General features: G+C 36.4%; 3 protein-coding genes across 5 annotated transcripts in view; 1 reads left to right on the top strand and 2 right to left on the bottom strand.

Annotated features, from left to right (window-relative positions):
- Positions 1 to 1,090: 1,090 nt before the first annotated feature.
- On the bottom strand, positions 1,091 to 6,262 carry CycA (cyclin A). Its single transcript, XM_071596800.1, has 7 exons — positions 6,191 to 6,262; positions 5,899 to 6,064; positions 5,363 to 5,752; positions 5,067 to 5,290; positions 4,793 to 4,997; positions 4,464 to 4,711; positions 1,091 to 4,383 (listed from the first exon to the last, which is right to left on the bottom strand). Exons 2-7 carry the CDS (start codon positions 6,055 to 6,057, stop codon positions 4,338 to 4,340), a joined length of 1,272 nt encoding a protein of 423 aa, XP_071452901.1. The 5' UTR covers positions 6,058 to 6,064; positions 6,191 to 6,262; the 3' UTR covers positions 1,091 to 4,337.
- A 215-nt stretch (positions 6,263 to 6,477) lies between these two features.
- LOC139698163 (exosome complex component RRP43-like) lies at positions 6,478 to 13,667 on the top strand. Its single transcript, XM_071597089.1, has 8 exons — positions 6,478 to 6,801; positions 6,902 to 6,938; positions 7,010 to 7,147; positions 7,233 to 7,405; positions 7,543 to 7,664; positions 7,742 to 7,859; positions 8,926 to 9,029; positions 13,463 to 13,667. The coding sequence occupies exons 1-8, from the start codon at positions 6,785 to 6,787 to the stop codon at positions 13,576 to 13,578; spliced, it is 825 nt and encodes a 274-aa protein (XP_071453190.1). The 5' UTR covers positions 6,478 to 6,784; the 3' UTR covers positions 13,579 to 13,667.
- A 50-nt stretch (positions 13,668 to 13,717) lies between these two features.
- The window catches only part of Spt20 (transcription factor Spt20 homolog), a 60,355-nt gene continuing 50,003 nt past the window's right edge, over positions 13,718 to 24,069 (bottom strand). For 2 of the 3 annotated variants that reach the window (XM_071597087.1, XM_071597086.1), the window contains 4 exons: positions 23,496 to 23,643; positions 21,121 to 21,200; positions 17,859 to 18,033; positions 13,718 to 15,288 (listed from right to left, as the gene is read on the bottom strand). In XM_071597087.1, the coding sequence (XP_071453188.1) occupies positions 15,035 to 15,288; positions 17,859 to 18,033; positions 21,121 to 21,200; positions 23,496 to 23,643 (657 nt within the window). In that variant the 3' untranslated portion in view covers positions 13,718 to 15,034. The remainder of the gene's footprint in view (positions 15,289 to 17,858; positions 18,034 to 21,120; positions 21,201 to 23,495; positions 23,644 to 24,069) is intronic. The other variant, XM_071597088.1, reaches the window with a different exon arrangement.

The following is a 24,069-nucleotide window of genomic DNA, read 5'->3' as shown; positions in this document are numbered from 1 at the left end:
CATTTTCATGGGCCCAAGTACATAAACTGAACCAAAGCTCCAGCTTCAGATAATGTCCAAGAGCAGCCTTCTAAGCATCACCTTCTGATACACACATGCAATTTAAGTACAATTAACTCCAATGGATAAGACAGACCTATATAACCAATAATGGCCTTTTTCCAAATGCCTGAATGACAATTTACTATTGAACTTCTCTAAATATTGGAATAAAAATAACCAAACAATGCAATTATTAATCAAAAAAACTATTTTCAAATAAATATGTAGAACACAGTCTGAGAAATCATCACGTTTTAATCTATTCCAAGGCAATACTTTATTCAAAATTACTTTTGCAAACTTTCACCAAGCTACTATTAAAAACTTGCTCAAACACAAACAAGTACTGCAAATTTTCCCAATTATATTAAGTGTGAATATATTTTTGCTTTAATTTACGCACATTCTCTCCTTGCTCTTATTTCATTATTCTTGCAATAGCAAAAAAACAGCACACTTCAACACCTGAAAACCTGATTTTATTATCTCAATATCAGTTATTTTTCTGTTGTGTCTATTCCTTCGGGGGAATAAGGAGATTTGACAGAAGGACCACTTAATGGATTCTCATTTGCTCAGTGAATTACCAACCTCTGTATAACTTACGTTTTTTTAAATCAAATATCTCATTAATTCATAGAAGGGAGACTGTTAAAATAAGGACTAAAGGAAGCAAACTGCAAATATGATATTAATATTCATACATAAGCAAGAAACATGGCATTTTAATTGCATACCTAGTTTAGGGTCTGGCAGGCCCAAGTTGAAACAACTAAAAAAGTGTAAATGGAATACAAAAGGAATGGGGAATGATAAAGTGAAAGGCAACAGTCCACAGGCCAAACTTGAGTAATTCATATGTAACAGAGGCAACAGCTGTCGGACCCAAGTACCAAACCAGAAGTTAATTTTTTCAACTTAATAATGATGTCCCAAGAACAATGTAGCATCACTCTTGAAAATTTTAAGAAAAAAACTGGGGAAAATATTCTCAGTATAACTTAGATGGCAATTACTATCCAAACAAAAAGGTTTTTTTTACCAAGCTACTGTTTATACATTGTTGTAATTGTTAATTACCCAATGTGGGTAAAACTCTGGGCACCTGCAGCTCCACCCACACTATGCAATTTTTCGGATGAGAGATCTTCTTGGGAAACCATAACAGGCACAGGGAAAGGAACTGGCCCACCTACCCCGACGTGTGAATTTCATACGCCGTCAATCAATGTTTAATCAATGGGTGGATGTGTGAAGCTGCACATAAAACCACAATTCACATGACCCAACTGAGCTGACCTAATTATTGGAGATTTGGCATTACTTAGTTTAAGTAAAATAAAATGTAATTGCACAAAAATAGAGGATTATTAATGGAAGACATTAAGCTCAATAACATTTGCGATAAAATTGAGCTCATGAGTAATTCCTATCTTGACATGCCATAGATCTAGGGTTAGTGGGAACCAAGAAAACTGCCATACAGAACAATCAGGGTGTGAAATGTTCCTCAAACTGTGTATCATAAACAGGAGACCATTTTCCAATGGTTACTGAAAATGAAATTTGTTTGCCCCTGAATCCACTCAATTGATGTCAATAAGTTCAATGGACATGCACAAAAACAAGTACAATGGGAGAAGAATCCCATTAGGATAAAAACTACTTATGAAGAGAAGGTATGAATGGTAGCAAAGTATAAGAGAATACACTCATTTGACGAATGCCCATGCTAGAAGTTTCCCTAGTGAACTTTTAATATTTTTCTCTAATATTTGTAGTCTGATTGGTGTAGCCTAATGGACTAGTTTCAGGCTTTGCCAGTTCATGCATGTGTGCTGTGCTACAGCAAACAGAATGACCTCAACTAAAATTTACATAGCCCTTATCAGGAATTCCAGTTTCCATATATTCCCAATTCAGATACCAAATTCCAGACTTAAAAGACTGAGCAGATTTTTCCAACTGAGTGGACACCCTGACCATTTAAGAGTTGATTATGACACATCAAGTATGGTTAATAAGTTTTGATAAATAGGGGAACTCTAGCTAAGCCTGAAGGAGTGTGGGAAGAGACATTGAATAGCTAGATGGTTGTGGAGAGGATGTGAAGTGTAGGGTCAAAGATAGCAGGGTGAGTTCACTAAAACAATTTAAGTTTCAATAGTTCAATCTAGTATTTCATCTGTACAAGCTAATTCAAGTTTTGAAACAAAAATCCTAAAACTTTAGAAATGCTTCATTCTTCCCTCCAGGTTTTTCCTTTACAACATTTACACCAGACAATAAAGCGTGTATGTCACTGCTCACCCAACTGCCAAAAACAGTCAAAGCAGTCATCCAGACCTTACAGAGAGTACAAGTCACATTGGTAATGAGCACAAACAAAATATAAGGTTTAAAAAAATCAGCCACTCAAAAGTATAATCTTCATGCCATAGCAACATTCCAGTTCATCAGTTATTAGGTTTAAGCAGCATTATCAATAGAATATATCTCCATTTAATAGGTATTCTCCAGATACTTTGACATTGTGGACAAGTTGCACTGGTGTTCCAACCAATGTCTTCAGGTTTCAGATCAGGTCTCAAGATGCTGGTAGGAACACTAACAAAACTTGCCAGCAATGTTAATATCTTCAATGGAGACCCAAAAATGGACAGAAATTTTACATTCAAATTCAAATTTTTTAAGTATTGCTCTATCAAAATAGTGGATTCTAGAAGTGTTTTCCAAATATTTCATCAAAAGAGAAATTACCAATCCCAAAATCATAACTTGGTACAACCCATTTCAAATGCTGAAAAATTGCTTTTATTTAAAATAATTTTTACAAATTGCCCTGAATGGAGGAATCATATCTCAGCATGCATTAGACAGAAGATCCCTCTGGAATAAATTCTATCTACATAGTTGGCAACCAGTTTTACCACCCAGAGCATTAGCACACACAATTTTTCAGGACAACTCAGAGTTTGCAGTTAGTAAGAAAATCCCAAATATGAGAGACAGACTCCATATAGAGCGTAAAAAAAATTATTTGTCACTTAAAAGTTAATTGTTTTGCAAAAATTAAAAATGCTATCCTTTCTAAATTTTGGAGAAACCTCACTTCCATTCGACAGACCAACTATATGTAACAATCCATTGGCAAGATTTTCAGCCCATCAATGTTATTTGGTAGAAGATTCACACCAAAATCAGTTCCATGAACTTCCATTAACATCACAACTGAAATTTTTTTATTTTCTTCACCAATTGAGTCTTGTCCTGTTTCATAAAATTAATTAGCAAGGATGCCTGAAAATTGGCACCACAGCATTATTTACACCAAATACCTTACATACTAAAGATGAATGAATCATTGTTAGCATTGCCACACATACAATTTACAAGGAAATAAATAGCTTTGACAAGAGATGGTATTAAGAAAACCAATCCAGGCAACTTAAGCCCAAGCATCACCACATCATATCTTCAATAAATAACGGATAACATGTACAACTTAAGATACAATTGAGCAAGCCTGGTTAACTGAGGCCAAATCAGTTGGATTGAATCATTAGAATATGCACACAAAATTCACTTCCATAATATGAAAGGTGAACGTAAATGCACAATTGCAAAAAAGACATTGCACAATTTTACCACCTCCCTGTTATAAAAATTAAACCTTGTAATAACCACAGGGAAAAATGAGGCCCAATAAACTTGCTAAAACATCGAGGCAATAAAGTTAATAACATAAATAATAGAAAAAACATTATCATTTTCTTAAATTTTGCACTAAAACAAAATTCAGAAAACAGTAAGTTATCTTAGGCGAGTTAAATTTTTACAAGCTGATAACAAATATTGGTACAAACCCCATACTGTAATGTTTAAACAGAATTGGGAATGAAAACAACTGTCCACTAGAAATTAACACTTAGAGTGTCAAAAAAAAGATCAAAAGGGTCATTATAATGCAAGTGTATTAAGTCCTGAAAACTTACAATTTTTAGTTCACCACTTGATACAAAATCTTTCATAATTGTTCGAAACTTCAAAAGTGTACAAAAAGGTAGAGGGGTTCAGAAATCCAGTACATATTGAGGTAAAAAATTGAAAAACCAACAAATTTCAAATGAATATACAAGAAAAAAATCCATACAACCACTCGAAAAAAATATTTTTCAAAAAGTTTTCAGTACTTATCACAGCAAAAACAGCATCATAAGATGTAATACATCACCCCATAAAACTGCGTGGAACTTTTAAAATCTATCAAAAATTGTCTATTGCAGAGCAGGAGGTCAGCAAGGCAATGGCAGTGGCGATAACAGAGAAACACTGTGCCACCTGGAAGAACACAAATGAAATTATTAAATCAGCAGTGAGCAGCCTTAGCTCAGAAACTAACAACCATATTAGAAACTTACTTGGACGCCTTGTATTTGTCATAAACAGCCTTTTGAGGGTACTTTGAGGCTTTTGCAAAAGTTTCATGGAGGCAACTTAAACAAGTTTTGAATTCATCCATCGTATATCCAGTAGTCAATTCTAATTCCTCACTCCACAATTCTAAACCAAAGTTATGCCTTGCCAATGAAATAGCAGAACATGCAATCTCAGATGGTAAGAATTTTAAATAGGGATCTCCTTCCAAAAGTGTCATTTCACTTAGGTACTGAAAATAAATCATTTATCAGTCATTAATTAAAACATACATTTCTATTAGTTTTAATTTCTCAACCATTATTAAACCAACCATTGCTAGAGACTTCACGTTCTCGGCGGCTCCTGTTTCCAAGGAGTACTTTTTTATAAAACAAAGCGATGTAGGCACAGATAAGTCAAATGCTAGTACTTTCAAGATAAGGTTCTCCATTTTCAGAACTTGGGCCTTAGTGTACGTGTCGTCGGTAAGATAGACAAATTCGCCAAGCTCAGGAGGATATATTTCTTCGAATTTCCTGCAAAAGTAACACATTAAAAGGATATCCAATACACAACCTGTATTACCAATTATTCGATATACTTACGCCGCAATAAACATTGCAGCAGTTCCAACCAATTGAAGATTTGCTTTCACAACAGACATGTAGCTCAAGAACCTATCTATATAAGAAACTGCTAAATACAACGTCTCGGTATCCATCTTGTACTCCTCGGTAACTTCAACAAGCCAATCTACTAATATAGACCTCATGGAAAAGTTTATGTCTGGTTGTTTCTTCATGTATCCAGCTTTTGGTCTCCGTAGAACCTGCGTTCAGAAAATAAAGTATTATATTCACCTGCCAGTCGGGGGCAAACAAGGAAACAAAGAGAAACCTACCTCTATTTGACGCAGGTGCATGTGTATTTCATGCTTATATTCCTCCACATAGAACATACACTCATACTTCTTCCTTCCATCCCCAACGTCCAGAGATTTATCAATTCGCATAGGAGACTCTGGCTCCCCTTCAGACATTGGCTCCTCGACTTTGGAAGTAGTAGGCACAGGATCGTCAAAAACATCTTTCTCTTTTACAACTGCCTGGGATTCGCATTTTACAGATAATGTGGGTCTAGTTGAACAAATCGCTACGGGTATTTTACGCGAAGGTTTCAACTCTTTGGCGGTAACTTTAGGTGGATCCTCGCGTTTCTTAACAAATGCCTTCTGCTGAACATTATGCTTGGATTTTGGATAGTCATTTTCGTCTGTTCCACTTTGTACTGGCTGAAAGTAAATGCCTAAATTGTTCAACAAATAGTTTGACGCAATCGGTAATTACATAGAAAAACATTATTGCATACACTAATTTAACAGCATAGTTCATTACCACCTCACGTAAGGCTAATAACTGTCAGATAGCATATTCGTACCTGTTTGGCTTTCAGCAAATTATTTGCATTGGCTTGTATAGATAAAACACCCAGAGCCGTCCGTTTTGACTCCAGCGACACATTACTAGTATGCTTCTTAAGCCTTCGTCCTCCGACTCCTATATTTTCAATGTCTTCGTGAATTTGAAATGAAGCCATTGGTTTTCTTCAAGCAGTAAAAGGAATTATAAAATTATGTAGAATAATAAGGTAATCTAAAGGCAATTTAAATCGAACACACTAAGTAGCACGTGCTACATTCTACGCTATAAATTAAATAGACTTATATTACTTCAAACTTGACTCCTAGCGGCTGCCTACGGATGAATGTCCAAAAACGTTACTGTCAGTTGAACCTCCGCTCCATTACAAATAGACCAATCAAATACGAACGCCGTATCACGTGACTATTTCATGAGGAGCTTGAGAATAAAAAAATGCACTTTATTTATTTATTGTAAATCTTGTGCGTAATTACTCAATTTTCTCGCTGCTTAATGATTTTTGTAACTTAAAATTTGAATTATTCAAAATTATTAGCATAAATTATGATTTATTTTCTCTAATAGTAATGGCCGTTAGCGCGGTGTGCATGTCAATGTTTACATCTCTTGGACAGCGGCACGTGCATAAAATGTTTTGGTATTAACGGTTTTACGAGGATATGTCAGCTGGATGTTAGGAAATCTTTCCGACTTTACATTGTCACGTAGCCGTCTGGAATCAAAGAAATTCTACGGGAATTATTTCTTCTTTGGAAATTATCTAATTGTAGAATAGAAGTCATGCCTTGAAACTGACAATTGATTCATGAGTAGGCCTCTTGGAGTTGGCTTCTCTTACTACAACTGAATTTCAATTTTATGAAATTATTTTAATAGGAGAAATGGCACTTCAGTACAAGTAAGGGTCGTGGCCACAACTATTTTATAAAGTACGGCACGTAAAGATTATTATTAATCTTAGCGTCATACATTAATATTAATACAATTGTTTGTTGCAGAACCATTCATCCTGTGAAATATCTTCGAGATTTCCTGGTCAGTAATGATTTAATTATTACATAAATTATCGGCGTTTTGTCACGACTTAATCTTGATGTTGTTCATAGGCACACAACGTACGGCCTGATGGGAGAATACTGCATAAATTTCGCCCCATGGCACTTAATATAAGGTCCATCAGTTCAGCGGATGGTTCAGCGTTAGTAAAAATTGGAAATACGTCTGTAATGTGTGGCATCAAAGCGGTATGTATATCCCCTTAAGTGCTGTAATACATTGCCATGTGTAGACAAGTGACAATTTTTGACAAGTTCGTGAACCACTTTACAGGAACTCACTACTCCCAGGCCGGAAGAACCGGACCGTGGATTTGTTGTGCCAAATGTTGAACTCTCCCCATTGAGCTCTTCCAAATTCAGACCAGGACCTCCTAGTGAAGAAGCTCAGGTTGCCAGCCAGTTTATATTTGATGTTTTAACCAATTCGTGCTGTCTTGACACAAGGTAAAGTACCTTACACAATATCCTCCCGGTATTATTTGCGAACTATTCAATTCGTTGATATCGATTGACACATTCAAGAAGCTGCTATTGTTTTTGTTAAAGAATGCTGTTAATTGCAAATTTTGCATGTGTTTCAGGACTCTTTGTGTGGTTCCAGACAAAATTGCGTGGGTACTATATTGTGACCTTATATGTTTGAATTATGATGGCAGTATTCTAGATGCTTGTCTTTTGGCACTAATGGCAGCATTGCTCACAGGTAAGATGATTATTGTATGTACAAATTAGTGCTGATCCTTCCCTGGTTCTATATTGATGTTAAGTCCTATTTTTCAGTGACATTGCCGGAAGTTGAATATGATGTGGAAAAAAGTTCTACTCTGGTGAAGAACAAAAGAACACCATTGCTAATAAATTCAGTACCCGTAGCAACAACTCATGCAGTCTTCGACGAGTAAGTTAGAAAATGTTATAGCTGTGAAATCTGCTTATTCTAGGCCTTCAACCTAAAATTTCAAATTAATATTTTCAAGGTTTTTAATTTCACTCGGGAAGCTACCCCAACGTGTGCACTTACCTAACAGAAAGGGGGGATTGAATAATTATAAGAAAAATATATTTATTTGTCCAGCAGACATAATGTACAGTATTGAGAATACATAGCAGGTGTAATGGACACATCAATGAAGTAAATATCAATTTATTCCTAAATAGAAATGCAAATATAGTTATGACAGGAAACTAATATACATTTGAGTTTTACAGAAATATTTATTTACAGTATGATAACATTCATCGAACAGAAATGTAAACACAGTAATCCACCCGAAGGTTGGTTTGGTAGATGATGGTAGAGTTAACCCAGTACTAAGCCTGACCGCGTGTGGAATTCACACATCAGGGTCGGGGGGCCAGTTCCTTTCCCTGTGCTGGTTATGGTTTCCCAGGAAGATCTGGTACTCCAAAAATCACATAGCTTGGGTAGAGCTGCTGATGACCAGAGACTTACCCGGGAATCGAACCTCTCCGGTCAGTAGTCCAACGCTCTGCCCCTAGACTACCACGACCCACATATATACATAGCTATGCCTATTCATAGCTGTGTGTGTGTATATATATACACACACATACATACATATATATGGGTCCAGGGTTAGAGCGTAGGATTACAGACCAGAGGGCCCAGGTTCAAATTCCAGGCAATCCTCTCTAGGCACCCTCAGCTCCACCCAAGCTGTGTGATTTTTCAAGTATCAGATCTTCCTGGGAAATCATAACCTGCATAGGGTAAGGAACTGGCCCCCCTACCCTGATACGCGAGTTTCACATGCCGTTAGGCATAGTACAGGGTGAACTCTGCCATCACCTATCAAACCGACCTTCCTGTTGATTACTGTGTTTGGATTTAATATAGTCTTAAGTATCTGGAAATGTAGGGGTGTTAATTTTGGGGCCACACAAAATTTACCTTACATTGGAGACTATATAAACAAACTATTGATTTAAATGTTATATTTCAGTGATGTCCTGTTGCTGGATCCAACTGGAGAAGAGGAAGATTTGGCATCTGGCACAGTAACTGTTGTGCTCTGCGAAGGGAAATTATGTTCTATATTTAAACCAGGTATGCATTCTCCTTTTTTCCTTGAAGATTTTTGGAATCACTAGTGACTAGTTGCCAGTTACTTATTGAAGGAATATATACTAGTTTTGCCATATTTGTTAGAGTTAACTATGTGTTCTTTGATAATTGAGTTTTGTGTATGGTCTTTATCCAGACTGAATGATTGCTTCTGAAAGCTTTAGCCACTTGATCATGTCATCTATCAAAGCAGTTTATACCCAGATTATGTCATTGACTTCATTGTATCACGATTTGGTTTTATGTGGTTCTCTGCAGGTTTCCTGGTAATGGGAACCTGACAGAATAACCTGAACTTTAGAGAGAATAGTGGAAGTTTGAATGGAAGCCCCATTGTAACCCGCATAGTTTACTATCACTATTAAAATGACAGTAGAATTAGAGAGCCATTTCAATTCAAAGATAGCTACATGCCTGGAAATTTCATGGATATTTTTGGCTGGTAAGCCTGGAAATGTTTAAGAAAATGTTAAACCTCCATATATTTTTGTATGATTGGAGTATTTTATTTCTTTACTGGCAGATTAGCTCTGATATTTCCATGTGCACTTCCTTTACATCTATGGTCCCATATTATTCGGTGAGGGTCTTTCTACTTCCAGTGAAGTAAAAAAAGATTGGTTCTTTAAAAAGGGAGCATTCTTTCTTTTTCACATTCAAGTTTGTTGATAGATATGCTTGTGAATTCTTTGGATTAATTTTAAAACTGCTACAGACTACTTCCGTTTATCATAAATTAATTATTTTAGATTCACCTTCTCTCAGGTTCTGTCAAGTGAGCTACTTCCAAAAAGTCTCCTAACGTATTTGTGCTTTGATCCCACTCAACGTTGAGTGTCAGTATGGATTTGGCTTTTTGCAGCAACATTCAATCTTCAATAAAATGCTAAAATTTACCTCAATACGTTGAGGAAACTAAATACTTTACCCAAATGTCTTGCTATCCAAAATTGGATTTTGTGGTAAATTCATTTGCACGTACTATCAACATGGTGAAATGATTCAATAAATGAGCAATGGTTTTGGCATACATCATCAAAGTTTTGATAATGGCACATGGTGCTGAAACCTTGGTTAATAAAATAAGTGTGAATATGTTCTTAGTGTTGTTAAATTATCCAAATGTTAATGAATGTTAAACATTACCATTAAGTAATTCCTAGTAATATTTCAATTCAAATGCCCTCAACATCCGCAGAGTTTTATCATTTTTAATGAGTGATTATTTATTTCATTTCCCTATTGGAAGTATGGTTTTTCCATTTTTGTTGTCCAGATTTCATAACTGGATCAATTCTGCAAGTGTCGTATACCCCGATAAACAGAGACGAGCACAATAATGTCTCAGTCAGCAGTTAATCTCTCTGAAGGGAAACAAATTTGAATGTATGCATCCAATGTGTCAAATTGTCACCCAGTCATCTTATTGGCTTTCGCTGTCAAGGGGCAATGTTTTTCTCCACTCACCTCTCATAAGTGGGATTCATTGTACTCAAGTTACTTCTCTCAAATTACACTCTGCCTTGTCTGCCTTACCTTGTCTCATCTGATCTTTATTTCTCATTTTTCCTCCTTAATCATCTTCTCTTTCAATGACTTCTCTCACCAATGCTGAAATATTAACTGCTGCTTCCCTTCATAGCTGCATCCATCTTTGGGGTGTGTTTACATATAGTGCTGTAGTCTGATTTGCAGTGGGTTAAGGCAGGAGAAATTATAGGTAATGCTTAGTCAGATTCCCACTCTATCCCCCATCAGCCCTGTCTTTTAATAGGATGGAAGTGAATTAAATTAATATGAATGAAGAAATTTGTTTTATATTTGGGGGTACCTTTTTTGTGCACATATTGTGTGCTGGTGATTTTCCATGCATTAGTGGGTGTTTCATGTTGTTTCAATGGTATGCATTTATGCTTACTGTCAGCAAAACCCTCCAATTACAACCATCTTTCTGCTTCAATGATCATGTATCTGCACCGTACACATCCACAATCCATATGAAGTTTTAACAAGTCTTTCCTTAACCTCATAATTCAACATCCCTGTCATCAATTCTATTCTACTTGTAAAACTTCTTCACCTATTGCAAATATCCAGCTTATATTCTTAATATATTGACCATCTTGGTCAAACACTTTCTGGGATAAGTAACTGTTCCACCAGCTCAAAATTTTGCCCTCATATTTTTAATGAAAACTTAGCCTTCCTCTTTCTTGAAAACCTTGTAACTCTTGTTTTGTTTACATTCATCATTATCCCATACCTATGACACTGATTTTCTAATGCATTCAGGAATTATCGTAACCCCTTGACTGACTAAATGAAGCTTTAGCTTGTGTCATATATTTTTATTTTTGTAGCCAATAAAAAAATGTCTCCAGTGGCAATAGAAATGTCTTTAAATTTATGTATATTATATACGGATGCAAATGAACTCAAACAAATTATTAAAACCCAGTGGCCCATCATTTTGGTTTGGATGACAGTAGGAAAAGTTTTTTGGGCATTATATAATTTATGAGACGATTATTAGTCCATAAGAATTCATCAGGCCAATAATTTCTATCCTGAATAATCTAGTTAGCTATGTGGAGATAATTTTAATTTTAAAAACACACAAGATAATACTAATTATCATCTGTAGATCAGTTTGGCTCTTATTAGGTATCCAAATGCCATAGCGGTAATGAGAAACTTCTGAAAACAGAACGAAATACAGTGTCTTCTTTTTCTTTATGGATTTGGGAAAGGCGTTTAGCAGGGTAGAGTGGACAAAGTTAATAAAAAAAGGTATTGAAGAATGTAGGAGCAGTTTCCAGGGATTGCCATTTGGGATGTGAATTATTCTAAACATCAAGTTGAGCAAGGCTTTCTTTGTTGTGCGCGTTAAAGGATTAGTGATTTTTGTATTTGATAATGGGAAACTAGAGGAAAACAGACATAATGAGACAATCAAAAACTAGGAAGGATAAGTGAAACAGAAAAGTAAGAGGACATAGCCTGGAGTAGGTGGAATTGTTTAAAATTTTGGTAGTATTTTGCAAAGTTAGTTTAGTCTAAAGACATGGGAGAATTACATGTACAATGATGATGGAATAAATCTCTGGAGTGTTGGGTGAACTAAAAAGAGAGATCATGAAATTTAGGAAGATTTCACTGGTAGTAGAGTATGAAGAACCAAAGAAGGAAATAGCATTGAGAAGAGCTTAGCACAAGAAGAATTCCTTTCAAACATTGCAATTATATTTAGTTGTATTGCTTAATCATATTATGTGCCTCAAATTGTTATTTTTTTCAATGAATGAGGAGGTTAAAACCACGTTTATATGTGAAATTTTAATTTTGTACATGAATGCAGTTCAGAGCTTAACTAAATGGCTGAAAGATTTTTTGGCTTCCATTAATTAGTCACAATTTATCCCCTGATGGTATAAGTAATTTTTTCATCCTTTGTGCAAAAGGCCAATGAGCAAAATGCCCATTCTCTCAGCCTGTTAAAGTTAATCATCAGTTAATTTTCCATAAATTGCCCCTTAGTGTGAGATTTTGTGGGGAAATGAGGGTTTAGATTTTTGTGTCACTGTCAGTAATTATTTTGCATAAATGTATATTACAATATGAGGAATGTGTGCATTGTCCACCTAGCAACATACTTTTAGTATTATACCAATATTTAAAATGAATGTGTTCAAAGGGATACTGAAAGAGCAAAATGATCTTTTGAAGTTGAAATTTTGGTGTGTAAAATGTCGCTATAGCTAGATTTGGGCAAACTCATTTCATTTATTTGCTCACATTATTAATTTTTCCCTAAGGCAGTTCTTCTTATATTGTACCTTGATTAACGTTTGGCTGAATTCAGTGCATTGTTCAATTTGCAATGATGCTATATTCTTCATTCGTGTTTGAAAATATTTTGCCATTGTGTATTGCTCCTCCATGTAATACTGCTATTGTTTTAAGCTAGTTCTTCTCTATCATATAAGTTTATTCATTTTATGAAATACCTTGTGGTGGGCTTCCAGATGAACTTTTTTTATCACATTGTTGTTCAATAACTAAATTTTATTCTTAAGAGCAGTGCATTTTCCATAATTTTTCACCCACGAAAATTAAGTTTCCTAGTTTAAAACTACTGCAATATTACCTTGCACCTAGAGGTCACTGTTTGTTATGGAATACTCTTAATCAATTTTCCTGTTTTTTGTTTGATGCCATGACACGCAAGAAATATGAATCAGGGAAGTAATCTTGAGTTGGCTGTCCCCAAACATTTTAATTCAAGCGTTCGTCTTTGATCAATAAAACCATATCTTTTATCTTATTAACTAAGCTAAATGTTGTTCAAACGAAAAACTTTTAAAGTTTGTTAGCATTTGTGATTTCTCTACAAGATTTTATTTTTTTCTGGCTAGGTGGGAGTCCACTCTCTGAGCAACAACTCGAGGGATGTGTGGAAAGAGCTAAGAAGAGAGTTTCTGCTGTTCTTGAGTTAATCAATGCTACGTCAGAATCATCATCACGAGGATGACCATGTTATTATACCTGGATTTGTTAATTACTTCTGGCTCTCAGAATATGTTTTTCGTGAATAAAATTTTTACTCATTTTGCAACTCTTCTATAGAAATTTATTGAATCTCCATAAATAAATTTTTGTGGTTGAAATCAACGTTTAGCCATTCAGACACCAGCTGTTTAAAACCTTGGCCTTTTTTAAGTATCAAACAGTGGCAATATGCAGAAAATAAAAGTAAAAATACTTCCCAGGTTGTCTTCAGAATTGGTGCCTTGCAATGTTTTACACCTCCCTTCACAACTTTCGAATGAGATACAAGATATGCCATGCAGTGTACTGTACTTCCCAAAATGGATACAAAATACGCTTGTGTCATTAGCATGGCTTTGTTTCCCGGCTATAAAGCAGCTAATAAATGGATTGCACTGTTAAAAATAATGACAGTCATTGCCTTGTTGGACCAGATGTCAACAAGTATGGGGGAGCACTCTGGCAGTGGTAGTAGTACATATTAGATTTTGGCATACGGTGATGAGAGAGAGAAAGAGAGCTTTCGTCTTCAATCAGTTTTTGAGTCAAGAGAAAATGAGCCCGTGGAAATCAAGGCAACTGGCACAATGCTCTTCCTTTTCTTCAGTACAATATTTCATGGACACAACACTCAAAAGACCTTCCAGTCCACAAACTTTATACAAAACCAATACTGCAAAAATTCTCTCATCAGAAGACTTGTGATTTTTTATATTTTTCAGACATTTTGATATTATTACCATTGTCTCCCATTGCTCATTCCCTATGCACCTGATTACATCAACAAATAAAAATTTCATTTTAATGATAAACAAGTCAACACTTGAAGGCATTACATTAATTAGGGAGTATAATACAGGACAAAGGGTCCAGTGGTTTGGAAACTTTTAAAACAAGTTTTAAGTCGCTGTTTTATTTAGAGTTTCTTTCAGTCCCTAGACTCGACCAATTAAAGAAAGCACAATCCGGAAACATTTAACTATCTCCACCCATGCTTCATATTTAAAAAGTTCTCATTTTCTCCGAGATATGGGAGGTACCACATCATACATGAGTATGAAATAAAGTTATCTGCACACAGCCTACCAAGGTTTGAAACGCACAGCTCCTACACCTTCGGCAGAAGGTGGCTGATTGATCAGCATATCTAATCAATTCCAGTCAAGCAATATTAGAGCATCAATCACTGCTTTGTTAATGCACTTGGTGAGCACTGACAATGAAGTGGCAATCAGGCACGTCCTTTGCACCAATCAATAACAACTCCAAAAAAAAAGAACAAACAAATTCACAAAATGGAGGCAAAATGCGCATGCCTCCATCATTTCTGTGCCACCATTCACGGGAGGCTCACAGCCTGCTTCAAGCTGCCACATGCCTCAGAACTCAGCAAGAGGTCACTGTTTAACCAATAAGTTCACAACTATCTGGCACTTCCTTCACTGTTTTGGATCAACTGAAGTCACAGCAGTCACTGCTGATGGAGGGTTACTTGGTCTTCTTCGGTGCTTTGCTGCAGCCACTGCTGGCTTCCCCGTGCCAACTTGTTGATGCTGCTGAGTTCTACACTGTAACTGCTCAGCTTGCTTCAAAAGAGCCATCTGTAGCTGACGCTGTGAATTTATTGGCAGTGCTACTGTGGGACTGACAACACCACTTGGAGATCCCCCTGGCACACCACCAGCTGAGGGCCCTGCCGAAACAAGAATTCAAAATGATTTGAGCTCATATATATCGATATAATCTTGGAGTCTATCCCAAATAAATTTTAAGCATTTTGACAACTAAAATCAGTACAGAGACATCAATTTTATTGAAAATAGCTGTTTTGAAACACAGGAGATTGAAACTTATGATCTTCCATAAGTGCAGATGATATCCAAGGTTATGTCAATAAAATTTGTAGGAGTCCACCTGGAAGAAGTATGGGATTTGTAGAGGCAAGGGCAAATGATTGGCAGAGGTAACACCAAGAGACACCATAAGTTATCTTGCTGGGCATCATGACCATTTACTTCTCACATCAGGATTCTTGTCCCTTCACTAACTCCTACAAGCTAAATTACACCAGGTAGAAATCATTTGCCTTGACCAGGGCTCAAACCTGGATCCCACAATTTCCAGATAATTGCTTGGAGTAATTTAGCTACCATGGCATCCTCTTGCCCAGTGAATTCCTAGAGACTTCAAAGGAACAAGATATTAGGACAAATTAACATACAAGTAATTTTAGTTGTGCACATAGCACCACATTCCAAGAGAAAAAAGCCAGCTTTTAAACAAAGGTTTTTTCCTCTGACAAAGTCAAGGAATTGGAGTGTTTTACAGCAACTTAAATGGAGTCATCCACTAATGCGCGGAATGACATGCGGACATTCCACAGTAAAAATCGTTCTCCTGGATCCTACAGGTCAAAGCACTCTTTTGGAAATCAAGGGATCTGGGTTTGGGTCAAGACAAATAATTTTACACAGTGAAATTACTGTATTATGGTGCACATAAGCAGGTGATTCCATAAGTTAGAATTGTTGTGGTATCTCCAGCAGTTCTTTGAATTTTCTGAACAACTAGTTCCCTTAACCACATGAGTCCACACAAAACTTTCTAGTTGGCTAAAGAGGGTACTCCTCCATGAAGATATTTACTCACACCAATTATCCCTTTATCCAGTGTAGAGACTGTGCATTTATTTTTAAAATACAACTGGACCTCAAGTATGTTTCAGCAAATATCATTGGCAAGTAATTATTCTAATATTTTTAAGTTAAAGGTAAAATTTGTGAATTCCCACCTTGAAAGAATCAAACATTAAGTAGTATTTGAATTTACATTCCTCTGAATAATCATTATTTGAACCTCTTTGGTCATACAGGGTTCGTCCGGAAAATAAGTGTACTGATTTTTTCCCGCCGCTCCAGGCGCGCCCAGCACCGCTCTGACGGGCTGCGATTGGAGGGGGGTATGTTGGCAAGCGACGCTGAAAAAGGCAGTCGGCTCTGAGCTGTGGTGTAGTGAGGAGCTCTGTTAACGCGAACCTCCACGCTCGACCCACGTCACGGAACGCGATGCCGAAGTTTTTGGAGCAGCGTTATTCCATCAAATTTGCGGTAAAGCTTGGGAAATCGTCTACCGAAACTGTCGGTATGATTAACCAGGCTTACGGGGAGTCAGCCATGTCCAGAAACATGATCTTTCGGTGGCACAATATGTTCGTGGAGGGCAGAGAAGAGGTCGACGACGAGCCACGGCCTGGACGCCCATCAGCGACACTCACCGACGAAAATGTGCGAAAAGTTCGCGATGTACTGAACTCTGATCGTCGTCTTAGTGTTCGGATGATAGCAGAGCAGTGTAATGTGCCAAAAACAATAGTGCACGAGATTATTAGGGAGCAATTACAGATGCGAAAAATTTGTGCAAAGTTGGTGCCGAAAGTGCTCAGTGATGATCAAAGACTCAATCGTTTGGAAATCGCGACACAACTTGCGGATCACTGCAAAAATGATCCACATTTTTTAGAGAACTGTTCTGTTCCCGAAGATAAAGAGGAGTTTGAAAGGAACGCGATAAGGGACTTTGGACGCCGTCAAAGAGGCCGTGACGACGTGTCTTCGAGAGGTTCCCGATGATGCCTTCGCGGGAGCGTTCCAGGAATGGGAACGCCGCTGGAACAAGTGTATCGACTCACAAGGGTCCTATTTTGAGGAATATTAGCTTAAGATATGTAAAAGTGTAATAATTTTTTTTTCCTGAGCTCAGTACACTTATTTTCCGGACGAACCCTGTATACGTGAAACATGATGAAAAAATGTCACATGCTAACATTAAGTAAACACCTTGCATAAGTAGAACTCTGACTTTCATGCAACTAATTTTGATTCCTTCATTTTACGATTCCAAAAGAATATTTTGAATTAATGGCTATTTGAAAAATTCTCCACACCAACAAGTATCCTTGTCAGGTCTTCCTTTTTCTCTCCCTTAATATGCCATCTACAAATTACAACATACTTATACTTTCTCAACGAATGTGTAGCCCACTTTTTATTTTTTTCTTGATCTCAGTTTAAAAATTAAAGATTGTACATGGGTAATAATGAGCAACCCTGCCTTACTCCTTTCTTTATTTTGGCTACTTCCCTGTTTTCACCAAAATATAATGACTTCCACCTTTTAATTATGCATACCAATCTTCTATTGCTTTAGTTTATTCCAATTTCTTTTAAGATACATAGTTAGTAATTAAGAATAAACCGAACCCACCTGAAGCCACAGCCATCTTGAGTGATGCAGCAGCCATCAGTGGAATACTTGGTTGCTCCCCAAGCACTCCCCTGGATCCTCCTATCTTGGCAGGAGAACCCACTGTGCCACCTATTATTCCAGCGCGTGGTTTATGAAGAGTTCCGACCACCTGAATAGATGGAGGAGCTACCTGCTTTAAAACCAATGAAATAGGCAGAGGCCAAAAAGAGAACTTAAAAAGTGGAACAGGATGCACATGATAAAACTTGGATATTTTAAGAAAAAATATCTTACATATTTAATATGAATAATTTAAGAGAGAGGGGTAAGCCATTACAGTTGAGAGTATTAAAATATTCATTATCATTTGTGAAAATATGCATTTTCTACCTTAATGACACCTATCAGCATAGATGTGATGTTAAAATACTACACATAATAGTGAAAAACATGCCATACCAAGGTAAACTTTTGAAATTGAGGCATAGCCATCTTAAAGAAGAAAATGTCTTTGAGTATTAAACATTACAATTACATTGAGAGCAATTACAGGTATGTTATATATATAGGATTACATAATCTGTGGAGTAAAATATCATTTGAATGGCAAGAAATTTCGACAATGCTATTTAAACTTATCTCTTTTATTCTAAAAACATAGTTATTCTTAATGCAATACATTTACTTTACCATCATTTCATTTTCTTATTACACACTTCCAAAACAGTCTTCTGCCAGAAAGATGGTTAAATAGTTGAGGGTAAGGATATTAAATACTATCCAAATGCAAAGCCATACTGTATAAAATTCAAATATTTACTATAGGGATTCAGTTTATTTCCCTCTGCCACCTGTTGTTTCCCCTATTCCATCTGAATCCCAGTTATCTGTGACTTAGACTTAGCTGTGAGTATCCAGAGATATAATCCAAATGTGATACACAGTCATCTCTAAAAGCTGATTCAGATATTGATAGGTGCCACTTGAGTCTCATAATGTAATTCAGGCATTTTGTAGGCATTCCATGACCAATTTCATGATTTCTTATGGCCAATTTAACCGATGGTATTCGTTCATGAGGGACGATTTCTTACCCTTACCACTGAAATCCTCCAATCTAAATTTGTTGGAGATAGAAGGTGGAAGGATAAAGAAGGTTTTGAGATGCCCACTCAACGATTCTCTCCTCCCCTACAGCGCCTACAACTTCATCATTGGTTTCCCTGTCAGCACATTTTATTTATTTCCATTCTTCTCCACACCCACCTCTCAAACTCCTCCAATCTATACTTATCTTCCTGACTCAATTACTAAGTTTCTGAACCTTACAATACTATGCTCCATGGTAAATTTTTCAGTGGTCTTTTCTTTATTCTTCACTTAAGGTGCCTATTATCAACTCCTCCCTCTTTATAAATGTTAGCAGTTCTACATTTATTGTCCTAATGACTATGCCCATCTTCATCCAAAACACTTTCCAAATATCCAACCTGTTTTACTTGTTCTAGTTTATGTCCCTGAACTTTGATCTTTATCTTAGCCTCCTATTTTCTTGAGAATTTCATTACCTTCATTTCCTTATGATTAACTCTCATCCCATACTCATCACACATTCTATAATGTATAACTTGAAAAGAATAGGTGATAACAGACATCCTTGTCTTACTCTTTTACCTAGCACTTCTCATCTTAACACCCCATTATCTGACCATATCAATGCAATCTGAGGCATGCACAGGTTGCAACTAAGTCATCTATCCCACCCGTCTACTGTAAATCTACCCCACCACCTCCTAAATAATATTCATTAATTAAGCCCTGCTTACTCAATTGAATGTCCTATCATGAAACAAACAAATACAACTTGTTTGTATGCTATATTCCTTTCTAGGAGTGACCTCATTATTCCTACGACATCAATTTTGCTCGTCCTCTATCTAGATCCAAACTGGTTTTTGCCTTAGTAATCATTTCTCATCTTTCCCATCCTTTTCTTGATGACCCAAATACTACCTTGGGCACAAGTGATATCAAACTTAGACCTCTATAGTATTCCCTACTACTTCACCAATTATCATCCAAAATACCATCCAAAAACCTATTTGTTGGTCTATTCTAATTAATTTCACTCGGCCCTAGTCTGCACGATTTTGACTTCTTCTTTCTTTAGAATCTCATTATTTACCTTTTAATCCATCTGGTGGAAAACTCCAGAGGACTTCATGTAATACAAAGTTGAGAGAAATTTACTTTCGTGACTACACCTAAAAATATTTTTAGACTGTAATTCCACCACAAACAAGTCAATTAGTCAAGCTTTCCATCTTATTCTAATATAATCTCTTTGAGTCAAAGGAATTCCAAAAATTAGGTAAACCGACATGCCTTTCATGCTACCCAGTTTAGAACAGTGATTTAAAAATCAAAATAATGGAGGGGAAACTGATTGATACTAATCTTTTGACTTTGGGCACGTTTAGTGGCAAAGATATATTAATGGATTAATAATAATCAATATATTGATAAAAACTAAAACAGAAAAAATTAATGAGAAATATATATTTCAACTTGGGTAAGATGTAGCTTTAGAGTTGTGTCATTTCCTCCAAGATACTACAAAATTACTGCTCATATTAAAGTGCAAAAATACTGGCAAGTCAAAAATAATTCATGCTCTCCCACTTACCAGTAAATTTTCTCTTAAAATAAAAATCCTTTAATATTAACTACTTCTCTACATTTTCCATGGACAGAACACCACAACCATATTTGGATACCCTAATGGCATGGCACACACAACCCAACCATTCCTGGTAAAGTCATATGAATATTTCCTCACTGATTTGTTTGCTTTGTTCCTGGGTTAGATCTCCAACAAATGGAGATCAGGGTATTTAATTGGCCATTAGCACAAGATTACCATTGGCCAAACCCAAGGAAACTGTTTCAGAGTGACCATGAAATGCCTAAAACAATTACTGAAAATGAGCAAAGCAGCAAATAAAGGAAACATTTTGCAATGAATTGGCAAAAAATGAAATTACATAAATACATGTTTATACCTTGCATTGAGGTATTACAATTCCATGAAATAAACAGCAAATTTTTTCAATATTTGTGGATGAAAACTGCAATTGCAATGTGAATCACGCTCTTATTGAATTATTTACTTATTGTGCCTCATCATCAGAAAATTCATAAGTATTAGTTATTTTTATGCCATGAAATTATCAAAAACCTATGATTTTGAATTAAAAATGTGAAATGGAGTGAAACCAACCTGAGGAAGAGATACAGTAGATGAGGCAGTCCGAATACCCTGCTGCCCAAGCCCCTTCACTCCAGATGCCACAATTTGAGCTGTGTATGGGAAAGAAAAAAGTTTAATGAGCAGAGCAATTATCTGCACTATGCTTGTTCACAAATTACATCTTGCACTTACAAACTACAACTGCAATAAAGGTGTGATGCCATTAATAAAATAATTAATTAAGTACACAACTCTGCAAAGATTACAAATTATAGCTTTCCACAACTTAATAATAAAAATGAAAATTGGATGAATCAATTACTGCTAAAGTCAAACTGCCATAATTCATCCACTAAGTCCTTGAAAATGCTATTTAATTTAGCATTCATCAACAATTATATGATTGTACAATAACTCTTGATAATACAAATTTCCAAAAAATTACCAACATTATAAACAAATTATAAAGAATAGACATTGAATATCACTCACGTCATTCCCTCGTGGGATAGACAAAGTCAATAAAACCTGATTTTTACATTACTTCAGGGCAACTGTTTCACTTAATAATTTCCTCCATTCTGCCCAGTCCTTTTACTTAGGCCCTTTGATACTTTCCCCCTATGATATTTACACATGCTCTTGAGCTCCTGGGGATCGGGATTGGTGCAGTGGCTATTGTACTGGCTTCCTACCCAGAAGGCTCGGGTTCAAATCTCGGCGGTGCTGAATATTTTTCAGAGGTATCTTGATCCCTACTTGAGGTGCTTTGTGGAAGGCACTTTGAGTGAGTACGCCATCCGTCGGATGGGACGTTAAGCTGTGGACCCCTTGGTGCCTTTCGTACAGAGTAGGCTAATGCCGACGCCGGGTTTCTATCCACCCTTCATCCTTTCCTGTCCATCCCCTATGGCGCAAATTACCTCAGCAGTCGGTCGCCTCCCCTAAATACTACTACTACTCTTGAGCTCCTGAGACTCCTAATACTTTTTATTTTAAGACACTGCAACCACATTCGCCCGTGGTTTTCTTGGTCCACTACTTCCTTTCAAGCCACTCACTTTTCTCTCATTTTCATGTTATGGTGCCTTGACTTTTAGTTATTTCCTCAAAATGACTAAAGTAGCATAGCACACTTCTTTCATACATACTTATTACCAGTCCATCCAGTCCAAATTCCTTCATGATACTTTTAACACAAACGTTCCTCAAATATTTCATGCCCACTTTATTTAGACAAAAGTTATTCTTACCTCAAGCACCCATGTTTCACTTCTATTCAAGCTAACATACTTCCAGACAACCTGGTGTGTCCTTCAGTTGAACTCAACTTGTCTACTAGTAGTGGGGCATGAGCAATGGTAGACTGGCTATCAAGCCCCTTTAGAAGGGATAACAGCTGATATTGAAGAGTGAAAGTGGGCCTGAGATATAACTAGGCTCTGATTTCACATTTGCAAACAGTGAAAATGTAGCAAACCTGACTAGAACAGTGCCATGACCATATCAGGGAATGCTTAGTGTGTTACAGTAACTGAAATGTTTGGTAACCTTGTATACTACACTTAACTTAAAATGCCTCATTCAGGAAATCGAGAACAAAAATTCCACTGGCCACCCTCAGAATCTAGATAATAATTAGTTCTACTCAATTGTATGCTCTTTCACTAACCCCGTGTGTTTTGTTGTCAAAACCTATTCTTTCCAAATGACCTCATTAGTGTTCTGTTCATCTGTTTTTAAGTCTCCCCTTCAATCCCTCGTCCCTCTCCACTACTTGCAACAAATGAATGAATACATTTAAGCTGTGAAACACTTTGCAATAATCCAATGCAATATTCTTTGGTGTGGGAAAATATTCTTTTTGACAGGTTTGTGAAAAATTGCCCAAGGACAAAGAAAACATTCCAAGCTATTTGGACAGTCCAGATGATGCTACAGTAAATTCTTTCCTGTGGAAACAATAAGTCTTTAATTCTTTCTTTGTGCTTTAAAAATGGATTTCCACAAAGTATCAGCCTCAAACATCTCTCAAATCAGCCGACATGTTCAAGATGTACGGTAAATTTAAATCAATGCATTTGACTGCTGCTGATGATTTATTTTATTTACATTCCTACTTCTTTCTCCCAACTAGTATAAGTAAACAATGAGCACTGAGAAAAAAGTTCTATTGGAACATTGGAAATATAAAAAAAGTGTACCGGAAGTGGTGTTTTTTCATCAGCGAAAGTTTTTTGAATAATTTTTTTGGTTTAGACAAACTTTGAAATTCCTAAATAAGTGCACTTGGTGGAACATTTTGAACTGTAGAGTTTTATGCTGGATGGAGGTAGTTGGCATTAATTCTTTAGTTATAAATAAAAGCTATAAAAATTAGTGAATTAGAGATTGTGAATGCTTACCAACAGGCAGAGAGAGTACTGAACCCTGCGATCCAATGCCTCCCGTAGCACTGGTGAGCACCATGGTGGTAGGGGCAGAACTACCAGCCACCACTTGAGATGAGGTTGCAGCTGCTGTAGGGACTCCAGTTATAGGTGAAGTGCCCATCTGAAATAACAGAAAAATCAAATGCTTTATATGTTTACAAACCCGATTCATATTCTATGTAAACTCCCAGTAGAGAAAGGTGCTATGTGTTCCAATGAACCAAAATGAAACTGCACATCAATACAAAAGAATTCCACATTGATTGAATTAGGAAATTGGAAAATGGATTTTCAATTTTTTTATTAAACTAAAAAAAGTGATAATATCTCATACTTCTCGGTAATAAGGCACTAACCCTCCAATTATGTACTTTCAATTCCTGAATCCCAAATTAAATGTACTTTTCATGGAATGAAGAACGCAATGTATTTTTCCACAATTCTTTATTTGGGTACTACTAGTTTCAAATCTTAGGCATCATCACATTGACACAAGTAGTACCCAAATAAAGAGCAGTGGAAAAATACACCGTGTTCTTCATTCCAT

The sequence above is a fragment of the Hetaerina americana genome, unplaced genomic scaffold (assembly GCF_022747635.1).
Source record: "Hetaerina americana unplaced genomic scaffold, ioHetAmer1.1.p SCAF_8, whole genome shotgun sequence".
In the NCBI taxonomy this organism is placed as follows: domain Eukaryota; kingdom Metazoa; phylum Arthropoda; class Insecta; order Odonata; family Calopterygidae; genus Hetaerina; species Hetaerina americana.
This window is presented reverse-complemented; position numbering and strand designations above follow the sequence as displayed.

Excerpts from the sequence above, each read along its gene's own strand:
- CycA (XM_071596800.1), bottom strand. The coding sequence starts at position 6,057 with ATGGCTTCATTTCAAATTCACGAAGACATTGAAAATATAGGAGTCGGA. Across the intron at positions 5,753-5,898 it reads ATTTGCTGAAAGCCAAACAG|CCAGTACAAAGTGGAACAGA; the intron begins GTACGAATATGC and ends ATTTACTTTCAG. Across the intron at positions 4,384-4,463 it reads GACAAATACAAGGCGTCCAA|GTGGCACAGTGTTTCTCTGT; the intron begins GTAAGTTTCTAA and ends GTGTTCTTCCAG.
- LOC139698163 (XM_071597089.1), top strand. Across the intron at positions 7,148-7,232 it reads TAATGTGTGGCATCAAAGCG|GAACTCACTACTCCCAGGCC; the intron begins GTATGTATATCC and ends ACCACTTTACAG. Across the intron at positions 7,860-8,925 it reads ACTCATGCAGTCTTCGACGA|TGATGTCCTGTTGCTGGATC; the intron begins GTAAGTTAGAAA and ends GTTATATTTCAG.